At 35.5% G+C, this 12,394-nt stretch overlaps 1 protein-coding gene across 1 annotated transcript in view; it reads right to left on the reverse strand.

Moving 5' to 3' along the window:
- RpS16 (ribosomal protein S16) overlaps positions 1-12,394 on the reverse strand; it is a 110,293-nt gene that overhangs the window by 77,156 nt on the left and 20,743 nt on the right. The window contains exon 3 of the mRNA XM_090386708.1: positions 8,623-8,724. Coding sequence (XP_090242834.1) covers positions 8,623-8,724 — 102 coding nt within the window. The remainder of the gene's footprint in view (positions 1-8,622; positions 8,725-12,394) is intronic.

Here is a 12,394-nt window from a genome sequence, read left to right on the forward strand (position 1 = left end):
GTACGATCTCCTGCCCCGATTAAACGGCATGTCACAATTAAGTGAAGTAAACCCTGGCTATTTTCTCAATTCGGTTCTGTTTTTTAATATTTGCTCCAAATAAACGGCTGCCCCGATTAACCAGTGGCCCAAATAACCAGAATACACTGTATATATTATCCGTGTAAATACTCCATAGTTTACCCATAAAGTTAACTACCTGAGTAGCGTAAAGGCATCATTTGATATTATCTCATATTGTGGCACCTTCACAATGAGATACCAGGTATTGCACTACTTTGAATAAATAATACTTCTCTAGTAGAGGAGACTACTGTTATTTATTCTCAGTGGGCACCACCACCGAAACAGCACCGTTTCAGAGATTGTTCAGTGAGTGGCAGGTACTCTGACAATGCAAACATGCCACTGCGGTTGTAAAGTTAATCTCACAATATTATCATTATCTTTGCCATCTCTCATATTGTGGAATTAACTTCACAACCGCAATGGCGTGTTTGCATTATCAGTGTTACTTCCGCCCCCCCACCCCACACACACACACACACACACACCGATGATGAGCCAAAATTACAGTATACTCAGGTAGTTAAATTTATGGGTAAACTATGGGGTATTTACACCCATATTATATGGGTGATGTATGTAGGTAGGTAGGTTTATTTTTATTTTTTGGCTGATACTCTATAAGCTTGCTTTCTTGCATCATTTGCCACTACTAATACTAACACCTGCCAAATAGCAGTCTATTTTATTCCCAACCTGTTGACACGCAAGGATCCATATGGTAACCTCAAATTTCCTGCTACCAATTAGGGTTGACTGAAGCAGAAAGATACAGAAAAAAGTTTGCCCCCCCCACCATCCTATCTTCATCTGGTGCATCATTAAAATTATTGCTACCATAGCCAACAGATCCAAACATAACTTAGTTAAATTTGTATCTACCTCAACAAGGCCTATCCAAGTTAACCCTAAGAAGAATGGAGCAAAGCAGCTCAAGTGCTAGTCAACTCCCCCTCTCCCAAGGTATTCTGTAACATCTTCCTTTCTCCATTAAGGTTGTTCTCATGAATTTCTAAACACGGTTGAGTGTATTTTCTTTTAAGACATATATAGGTAGTTTTCCAATTCTTACAAAACTTTCAAATTCCTTGAAAATAATTCTTTATACTCTGAAGAAATGACACTAGCAATTTTAACCATCTCCATACAATGTAAAAGCTGCAAGCGTCATATTCTGTATGTTATTGTCTCTTTTCATTTGTAAAAAAGAGAATGACATTGATCCCATAGATTTTGCTATATGGAGTTATTTAAAGACAAAACTTGAAAATGTCTCACAAATTATAATAAGCTATTTGAGAGAAACATGTCATATCATTTACAAAAATGAGAACTGGCAAGTGGCCATTTTGAAAGAATACTGTAATCTTGTTTTACCGTGTTAACTGCATCATGATGCACACGTACATCATGGAATTTTTAATCCATTTGGAGGGAAAACTACCTGACTTTAGAAGCATTTTCTTCTGATTTAATGTTAGAAAAATCAGTATTTTTTTTTTTATTATTATTATAGAAAGAGCAGAAGTAATGGCATATAATGCAACAAAGCAAGCTTATAAAGCATCATCCAAAACAATAATAAAAAATAAAAAAAATTCCCACATCACTTCTAATAATCTGGCTAGTTCTTCACTGAATTTATTCAAAACTTCCACAAAAGATGGAAGTTTATTGCAACAATCAACCACCAACTGGCTGCAAGCAAACCTCTGCACATACATCCTGCAATCACTATTCCTTAATTTGAATTAATGTACCCTCATATGTGTGTAGTCTAAGCTATAGAAAGAATGCCATCAGCACTGACCCTTCTTAATCCATTCAAAGACCTGAACATCACAATCGGATACCCTTGCAGGTGCCCAGTCTCTAAACACTGCAATTTGCAGAACTGAAGCCTTTCTTGGTAACACTACCCATTCATTCTCTTGAATCTCATAGCCTTTCCCTGCACCCATCCAGTAGATCCACATCCTTCCTAAAATGATGCTTCCAGGCCTGCATGCACGACTCAAAGAGAAGTCTAACCATTGCCTTGTACAATGGGATAATCACCACCTTATTCCTGCTAGCAAAGCTCCTGTATATCAGTGACAAAACACCAAGGGCTCTCCTGGCAGCCTACTTGAGCGTAGTAACACGAACTTGGTATGTTAATCTGGGATTACTGCTACCCATATGCAGTATCTTGCATTTGTCAATGTTGAACTTAAACTGCCATTTCTTGCCTATCTTCCCAATTTTTTTTAGATCTTGAAGCAATTACCATCATTAACAACACTGCCAACTTTGTATCATCTCAGCTGTGTTAGAGTAACTAGGAGTAAGAACAAGTGCACGTATACTTGCATATACACCAATGCTAAGAGTTTAGTAAATAAATTTGATGAATTTGAAGTGCCGGTCAAGACATCAAAGGTAGAGACATCAAAGGTCAAGACATCAAAGATTGTTGGGATATCAGAGACATGATGTCACACAGATATAAGGAATGCAGAATTGGAATTTATGGAGTACAATGTGTACAGAAAGGATAGGAAGAGTGGAGGGGTTATGTTGTTAGTTAAGAAACAAAATCTAAGGCAGTGCATCCAGTTGACATGGGTGGCCAGTGCAATGTTGAGTCAGTTTGGTGTGACATAAGCACTGGGAAAGCAAAAATAAGAATAGGAGAGTGCTAGAGGCCAAATGACTGATGAATAAATGAACTGTACAGAGAATAAGAGTGGAACAGTAAAAAAAGAATGTCTTATAATGGGAGATTTTAACTTTTCAGATATTGACTACATCTTGTGGTAGTCTAGCAAGACTTATGGATTTATCAGATGACTTTTCTACAGCAGCATGTTCAAGAGGCAACCAGGAGTAACATGCTTGATCTGATTATTGGCAGCGATTACTCATGCATTAAGAATCTGCAGATAAAGGAAATCCCACATCAGTATACTGTGATCACTGCCACTTAGTGGCAGTGATCACAGTATACTGATGTGGGATTTATTTGGAAAATCCAACATGAAAGTGGAAGGGCTTTTGCTTTATAAATGTCACTACAGTGGTCTCAGACAGTTTTTAATCACTTTACCAACAACAAATTCTAAATGGGCAGAATTCAAGGAATTAATCTTGGAAGCTACTAGGCTCTTCACACCAACTAAGAAAAACTATTCAAGGTTTAGGACTAAATGGATGTCACAAACTAATGAGACTCGTGTCAGAGAAGAAAAATGCACGCGATGCATAAAAATTATTAGGGGAGACAGAAGTCTGGTAGATATAAGCTAGTCTGTAATCAAGGGACAAAGGTTAGGAAAGCGAAGGCATATTACAAGAAATCTTTGTCAAGATGCAAAAAAAAAAAAAAAAAAAAAGCAGATAGAAGGAAGGAGATGAATCAGATTGGGCCACTTGATATCGATGATTCAACTGTTGACAATCCTGCTCGGGTAGCTGGCAAACTGAATGAGTATTTTGCAAATGAGGAATTCTGTAGGGAAGTGGAGATCAGAAGTTTATCAAATTCTAAGAGGTAGCTAAATGAGTTTTTAATAACTGAAAGCAAAGTAGTAGACGGGATCTATCCAGTTATATTAAGGTAACGCAGCAAAGGAAGTAAGCAAACCCTTAGCCATAATTAGGAGCACATCCTTGGATTCAGTGGAGGTATCTACAGACTGGAAATGTGCAAATGTATCCCAAATTCACAATGGTAGATCAAAACATGACATGAGTAATTATACACCTGTTAGTTTAACTTCTGTTCCAGGGAAATTAATGGAAGCACTGGAAGATCATCTAGACAAGACTTCAGTTTTAGCTCGAACACAGCATGGTTTTGTTATGGGGAAGTCTTGTCTGACAAATTTGATTGGATACTATGATGTGGTCACAAAGGAACTGGATGCAGGGAATAACTTTGATATCACACGCTAAGATTTCAGGAAAGCTTTTGATACTGTTGCACACAGAAGACTGCTGTATTGGAGCAGTATGGCATTAAAGGCAAGTTGCTGCTATGGATTAAGGGATGGTTAAGTGGGAGAAGACAGAGAGTGGTAATCAATGTACACTACTCTTCGTGGGCTAATGTTATTAGTGGAGTCTCCTGGGATTCGGTGTTGAGACCATTGTTGTTATCTCTATTTATGAATGATACTGTTGAAGATATATCAGGCTTAAGGTCCAAGTGTGCAGATGATACATAGGTAAGCAGGGTTGTTAACAAGTTGACAGTATGCAACTGAACTTTTATCATTGACAAATGCAAAGTACTGGGTAGTAGTAACCCCAGAAAAACTTACCAACTGTGTAATACTACACTCAAGGTGGTAGAGAATGAAAAAGACCTGGAGATAATTGTGCAGTCAGATATGAAGTTTTCTGAGCAGTGCAGAAAGGCTGCAAGAGCAGTTCATAGAATTTTGTCAATGATATAGAGGAATTTTGCTAGTAGGGATAAGAGGTGATTATCCCTTTGGTAATGGTCAGGCCACACCTAGAGCATACAGGTTTGGAGGCTTCATTTTAGAAAGGATGTAGAGCTGCTGGCCCGAGTACAGAGAAGGGCAACAAGAGTGGTAAGTGGAACAAAGGGGAGCTCTTGCTAAGAAAAGCTCAAGTTCTGCAAATTGCAGCATCTGGAGACTAGGCACATGCACCGTGATTTGACTGAGATGTTTAAGGCTTCAAATGGTTTGAGCAAGATCGATGCTGATGGGATTCTTCCTCTTGCTCAGATCAAGCACTTGAGGGGGCATAAATTCAGATTGAGGTAGAAAGACAGCTGCAGAACAGATGTTCAGAAATTTGCCTTTAGCCATTGAGTGGTTGATTGTTGGAACTTCCATCTGATAAATTCAAGGAAGAACAGGACAAACGTTTGGAGTAAATGGGTAGGTGAAATCTGAAGTGTTTCTTTTTCTTTGTTTCTTTCTTCCTTTTTTAATGTTGATATGCAAATCCAAACATTAAGCCTGCTATACTTTCAATAGCATTAATAAATATAGAAAACAACAATGGGAGACATCACTAATAACATTAGTCCATGAAAAGCAGTGTCCATTAATAACCACACTCTTCTACCACTCAACCATCCCTTTAACCGGTGCAGTAACTTGCCTTTAATGCCATACTGCTCCAATTTGTACTAGTCTTTTATGTTCAACAGTATCAATTGCTTTTCTGAAATTTAAGTATATTATATCAAAATTATTTTTTGCATCTAGTTACTTTGTTACTGCATCATAGTATCCAATCAGATTGGTCAGACAAGATTGCCCCTTAACAAAGCCATGCTGTGACTGCAGTATAATTGTATTCCTGTCTAGATGGTCCTACATTACTTCTTTATCCAGAGACTCCATTATTTTCCCTGGAACAGAAGTTAAGCTAACAGGTCTGTAATTACTCATGTCATCTTTCAATCCCCCTTGCCAAAGAGAGATACATTTGCACATCTCCAGTGTATATAGGGAACCACCAAATCCAAAGATTCGGTGGTCATAACAATGGCTACGGGTTTGCTTACCTCCCTTAATATAATCAGATAGATACCATTCACCCCAGGCATGTTTTATGTTTAACTTTGACAATTTCAGTTCCACTTTCCTCTTAGTTATTACAAAATCATTTAATTCCCTATCAGAGTTTGATAAACTTTTGGCATCAACCTTCCTAGAGAATTCCATGATATATGGATGTAGATGCAAAATAACTATTCAGTTTCCTTTAACTATTCCTATTATATAACTATTAACTATTCCTTTGCCAGCAGCTCACTAATTCAGCCATAGCTGGAAGAAAGCAAAAAATTATCTCTGCCCTTCACAATCCAATAGTTTCAATTCTAGGTCAAAAAGGCTGTTGGAAAGATAGCAGTGAAAGTGTTAAAATAATAATAATAATAATAATAAATGTTTACGGTGACTCCAGCCTTTAAATCGCTATAAACATACTGTTAATTCTCACTCTCACATCTTGTGCTGCTCCTCACTGCAATATTAAACTGTTTCCTCTTAGATAAATACTTTGTATACTATTTGTGGCATTTTGCATGAACTGATCAAATTATCACTCAGCCAAGTTTAATATTTCTGTGCTCATCCCACAACTTCAGTAAGAATAGTAACTTTTCTTGTGCAGATTTCTGGTAAAGAATAAATTTTAATTAAATAATAGGTTATGACATAGTCCACCATGTATTCCACAAAGTTAAATAACAAATGGTCATTACAGCCACTCCCTGATTTACCTAAGGGTCGCACATTCCGCAGAACTCTAGGCAAGTCAAATTTTACTCAAGGCGGAATTTCCCTAAATGCTCAGGCAGCACTCGCAACCATGCATGCTGAATTTGATCGAAGCAAAAAAGAAATGTTTGACAAACATGTAAATAGAATTATTTATTTAATTTTACAAAAGTGTACAAAATTACAAAGAGAGAGAGGAGACAGGCATAATTGTCAGCAAGTTTTACCTTTCGAGCATCGTTGCGAGAATTAATCCTGCAGCTGATAAGCACACTGCTGCAGAAGTTGAGGGCTGTGGAGATTTAGAAGGAATTTTTTCCAACACATCACAAAATTTCTCTGCAGCTGCAGAATCGGCACTGGCAACTTCACTGCATACTTTAATGTTTTGGAAACCAGCACGATGCTTGAACCTATTAAATCACCCATTACTTGCAACGAACTTGGCTTGAGGGTGACCATACTTATCCTCAATGTCTTCATAAATTCTTTTTGTTTTTGCTTGAATGCCCATTGGACTCAGGGACACTTGCTTCTGAATCTGATTTTGCATCCATATTATTAATAGCTTTTTCCATCTTTGATATAGCACCTGAATGCTGTTTTGTCATCACTGTTGATCTTAAATGCATTGATCCTTTAACATGTTCTTTTATACTTGCACTGTCCCTTAAAATAGTATTCACTGTTGAAGCAGCGAGACCTAATTCCGTGCAATAGATAAAAAAAACTTTGTCCTGCTTCATACTTCTTAATTAATTATCTTCCTTTCTAAATCAATTTTGTTTCATTTCCTAGCACTGCCAGCACTTGCACTTTCCATTGGTCCCTTTCCCTTCACCATTGTACTTAGTAAATATGAAAAGAAGATTCTGAAAACTTATTTATGTTTTGATTCTTATAATGAAACATATGATAACGATGAAAGTGTAGTGCAATTTCCATTATAAAAATGTCCTTTTAGATAGATAAATAGCTTAGCTATATAGCAAAAATTTAAACTTCTGAGGTCTGGGAACAAATTACAAAAAAAAAAAAAAAAAAAGGGTTAGTGGGTTCACATTACGATATTTTCACAATACCTCCATTTGTTCCTACAGGATACAAAATATGTTTCCACAATTTTTTTAAGTTTCGAGGTCTGGGAACAAATTACCAAAAAAAAAAAAAAAAAAAAAGAAAGAAAGAAAGAAAGAGAGAGAGAAGGAAAGAAAAAGAAAAAAACGTGTTAGTGAGTTCACGTTACGATATTTTCACAATACTTCCATTTATTCCTACGGGATACAAAATAAGTTTCCACGATTTTTTTAAGTTTGCAACGGCCAACAAAAACTTACGTAAAGTCGAATTTCTGTAAGTCAAATATTGTGTAAGCCGGGGAGTGGCTGTATATGTTTTCAATGCCTACCATTCTGCAATCTTGACATGAATATACAAAAAATGAAAGTCTTTTCCCAACAGCAGAGAGAAGTCAAGCGACTCAATAGATCAAGAATTTTATATACCATATTTCCCCATGTATAAGACACCTTAATTTTGGGGTCTGAAATTTAAAAAAAATGTATTATATAAAGTTATTGAACTCAAGTTTTATTCATCATAAAATTCATACAACTTCTCATCACTGTCAAAACTCCCATCCATTAGCTTGTCCTCATCTGTGTCTGATGACAAATCACTGTCTTCATATATTGCCTCATCCTCAGTTCCATCTATGGCATTTGAAATGCCACACTTCTTAAATGACTTGACAACGATCTCAATCTTGATATTATCCCAGGATCTTTTCACCCAGGTACAAACTTCTCCTATAGTTGGTTTCTTCACTCTTCCTGCTGGTGTCAAATTGTCCCCAGAAGACTTCATCCGTTGGTTCTATTTGTCTCTCATGGCAGATTTGAAGGGTTTGTTTGGAGGAGGACCAAACTTACGTTCAGCAGCACGATTTCCATTCATTTTTGCAAACTGGATCACTTTTAACTTGAATTCAGCACTGTATGAAAATATTTTCTGAGCCATTTCTGGGCAGAACATGGCAAAACGTAACCTAATATACTGGTAACAAATGCAAAACAATGAGCGCAAAGATAACAAGTGCGAAAAATGCAAGTAAAAAAAAAATCTACAACTACTGTATAAGATGCACCCAGTTTTTAGACCCCAAATTTTTCGAAAAAGGGTGCGTCTTATACATGGGGAAATACGGTAGTACTAAGTTTTATTATAGATTTAAATAATAATACTAACTTAAATTCTAAATTTAGCAAAACAATCTGAGAAAAATAGGGAATTTTTTCTAACTTACTTTATATTTCAAAACCTGGGGTTCCAACATTTCCAGTGGCCGTCCATTTACTTTAATTAAACCATTTCCTCTTTTACAGTATGCAACAGCTGTAGCTGTTTTCTTAAAAAAAAAAAAAAAAAAACATAACATTATGGCAAACTATCAACCAATTTTAAATTTCATATTTTTTCTTGATTATTAGTAACTTCCTGGATTATCTGTTCTGCATAAATTTCATTAATCCAAATAATTTATGATATAGCCCAGAACTGTAGTGAAACAAAGAAAAAATGCTAAAAAATGTACACATTTAACTCACCAGTAGTATTGCCTCATTTTGCTGCACCACATAGGGTGATATTACACAGATAGAGGCTGTGGATTTTAATAATGGAAGTGGGGGAGGGGAGAAGGTTTTTGAATTGTGCTTGTAGCACATTAGTGCTTGACCTTTCACCACTAGACTGCAATGCTTATTAATATTATTTCATTTCTTTAATAACTGAAAATTTTGAAAAAATTTTTTTGATCTTTAAAAATACTTATTAGTTTTAAAGAAAAACAAAACAATGAAAGTTTATTAATTATATTTTAAATTTCAGAAAAATGTTAACATTTTCCAAGCAGAAACACAAAATAATCACTGGAAAATCTAAATTTGTGGAAGCATTAACTGCACAAAACTTCAGCACTACTCTAACACAATAAATTAAACCTGGTTTGTTCCCCCCCCCACCCACCATCCCCATTTAACTACCATGCAACTGGTCCATATGGGTCTAAATGACCCAGAAAGATTCAAAAGGAAACTAGATAGTACACTGGCATTTATGAAAATTTCTCATTCCCTCCCTCACTCAAATAATATTATCTAGCTCACAAATCCTAAATGTGTTATTAATGCAGTAGTTATTTATTATTTTATAAATCGCACTTGATTTCATTCCTTTCATGTGTCAATTTAATGCTTATTTTTGGAAGTATGTAATGGAGCTCCCACTGTTTCAAACTTTTAACTTTCAAAAGCTGAGCAGATTTTCAGGCCAAAACAGGTAAAGCATCTTTTGGAATAGGAGGGTTTTTTTTTTTTCTTTTAAGTCCATACTTCGCAAGAAACCAAAATTTCATCTGCCCAATACACATTCCCCGGGGGCTCACATCTGGTGAGTATGGGCTTGGCAAACCCAGGGTCCTGAGCTGGATATCATCATTCTTCTCTTTCTTGGTGATGCCTTTCTACTTCTCTCTCTCTCTCTCTCTCTCTCTCTCTCTCTCTCTCTCTCTCTCTCTCTCTCTCTCACACACACAGGGGGGTAACTCGGGAATTTTTTTTTTTTTTTTTGGCTGGTGCAGCATAAGCCTCAGGCTTCCTTGTTACCATATGGCTAATAATAATAATAATAATAATAATAATAATAATTTTATATTAAAATACAGCTACTGGATTGTATGTTTAACTAACATTTTTCTGTCTGTGGATTTCCCTTCTGAATATTCTATTAAATGTCGTTTTGACTGTGTCAAGAAATGCTGAGTCAAAGTTCTGTTTGTGACAATGACCCTGCTCTCTGGACTTGGCTGCCAGGAACAATTCCAAAGATTAACCACAAAGAAAAGATGTGAACTCTGTTTTTGTTTTTCTAACATGGCCAAATGTTATCTCAGCCTCAGCAGTGCTATGAGAAATTGTTAAAATGCCAAGCATGGTTTGGGATAATTTGCTATATTTCAAGTTTCCTTGGGCATGTCAATGCACCAATCAAGGACCACTGTAAATCAGTTCTTTATTTTTTCATAAATGTCTAATAGGCACTATTATGAAAGAAGTTTAGCATGCTGAAACTGACAGAACTGATGGTTCAAAACATCTACTACTTCACTCTTAACGAAAGCAAGAAGTACTAGAAATTTAACCACAAATTTCTAGTAGAAACAAATTTCAGTGGGAACTTGTGCACCATGTAGTCACATGCAGCCATAATGTACTTCCTCACTAGGTAAAAGAACAGACCCTGCTCTTATTTTAGACTCTCCATAACCTTAACAATAGAAATGCCTATAACTAAGTCAGATTCATCCTTCTGGTTTAGTCTGCTATGGTAATCAATTTCCAAAATGGAAGATCTGAAAACTGTAGGTATAATAAATTTACACAATGATCTAATGAATTAGATCAGCATTTCCAAAGTGGGGTTCGCAGACCAGTTTCAGGGGGTCTGCAAAACGGTGGTCGACCATATATACATATATATTAAATGTAATTTAAGGTCAAAGTTACAGCTGATGGAAAAATAAAAAACAAAAAATAAATAAGCAAGGTATGACAAATGCACCAAAATGTGCAAAGCAGTAGTAAAGGATGAAAAAGTATATAATATGTAACAATATATAAGTCTGATAAAGTTTGTATCAAATGGAGGTGAAAATTACAGTGCCAAGGACTAGAAGGTAAGGATAGTAGAAAAGAGAAGTAATGTAGATTTAAAGAAGGCGAAAGAATGTTAATATCCTAAAAGTTATGATGAATTAAAAAAAATTATGGGCTGAATTGCAAAGCCAATTAATTAGGAGGTGAAGGAACTGTACAGTAAAATTATTAATACCAAAGATTAAACAAAATAAAGTAAAATAAAATAAAGGTGGTAAAGCTGTCATCAGAAATGCATGGGCAAATTTAGTTATAGGTCAAATACAGGGAAGGCAAAAATGCAAAGTCCCTGATGTCAACGGAAGTAAAAACTGATACGTGGTTAGGTATTTCATCAGGAGTCTACACCTAACCGTGTATCAGGAACTGCTTTTCTATACTTGTCCATAACAGTATAAGAAAAGTTAAATAAAGCCAAAAAGCAAAATGAAACAAATTAGCACTTTCTTTTACAGTATGGACAAGGTAGTCCCAACTATCTTGTCCATACTGTCCATACAGGACTACCTTGTTTCAGTTTTTCAATTCTTTTTGCTTGTTTCTGTAAGGTCATCCATGATCTCCTACTAATAATTATAATTATTGGCACAATTTATTAGGTCTTATTCTTCCCACAAAATTTCAAATTTCGTTCTTAACACATCTATAATACACATATGTACCATAGTATACAGAGCATGTCGGAAACAGAAGCAAGAACATTGCCATCTTTCTCACAATTTCGGTGGGTGACCTATGGCAAAGACACTGAAATCATGAAAAACACTGCAATGTAGTCTTATTTTGCCAACTATTTGTCTCTTTTTCATATCGCACTTGGTCAACTTCATCCAATCATATATTGCTACATTTCTTATCCATTTTTTCGAGTTCACTTCTCGTGTATACTGTAGATTCAATAGTATTAAACACAAAAGCTTCTTCATACCAGTATATATACATATGCATAAGTTATATATTGGGGTCCACAAACTTTTGATTTTTGAAAGGGTCCGTAGATCTCAGTAGTTTGGGAACCACTGAATTAGATTATTACGTCAAAAATGTATAATGTTAAAAATTAAAAATAAATAAACAAATAAATAAATAAAGAATAGGTATAAAAGATACATTTTAAACAGGAGTAAAAAAGAGGTTGAAAAATTTTAAGTAACTAAAAACTGCCAAAATGTGGTCATTGTTAGATAAAATCTATGTATAAGGCTAAGTCAGATAATTAAAAGCAGCAAAAATAAAATGTGAATGTCTATAAACATGGATAAAACTCAGATAAAACATGTTGAATAGTTAAAAAGGTGTCACATTTCTCACACATAACGGAGTCATCAAACCTCAGTAGGAATGAATAATAAGATGACTGAG

This window comes from Mastigoproctus giganteus, chromosome 12 (assembly GCF_048544385.1).
Source record: "Mastigoproctus giganteus isolate SK-2022 chromosome 12, ASM4854438v1, whole genome shotgun sequence".
In the NCBI taxonomy this organism is placed as follows: domain Eukaryota; kingdom Metazoa; phylum Arthropoda; class Arachnida; order Uropygi; family Thelyphonidae; genus Mastigoproctus; species Mastigoproctus giganteus.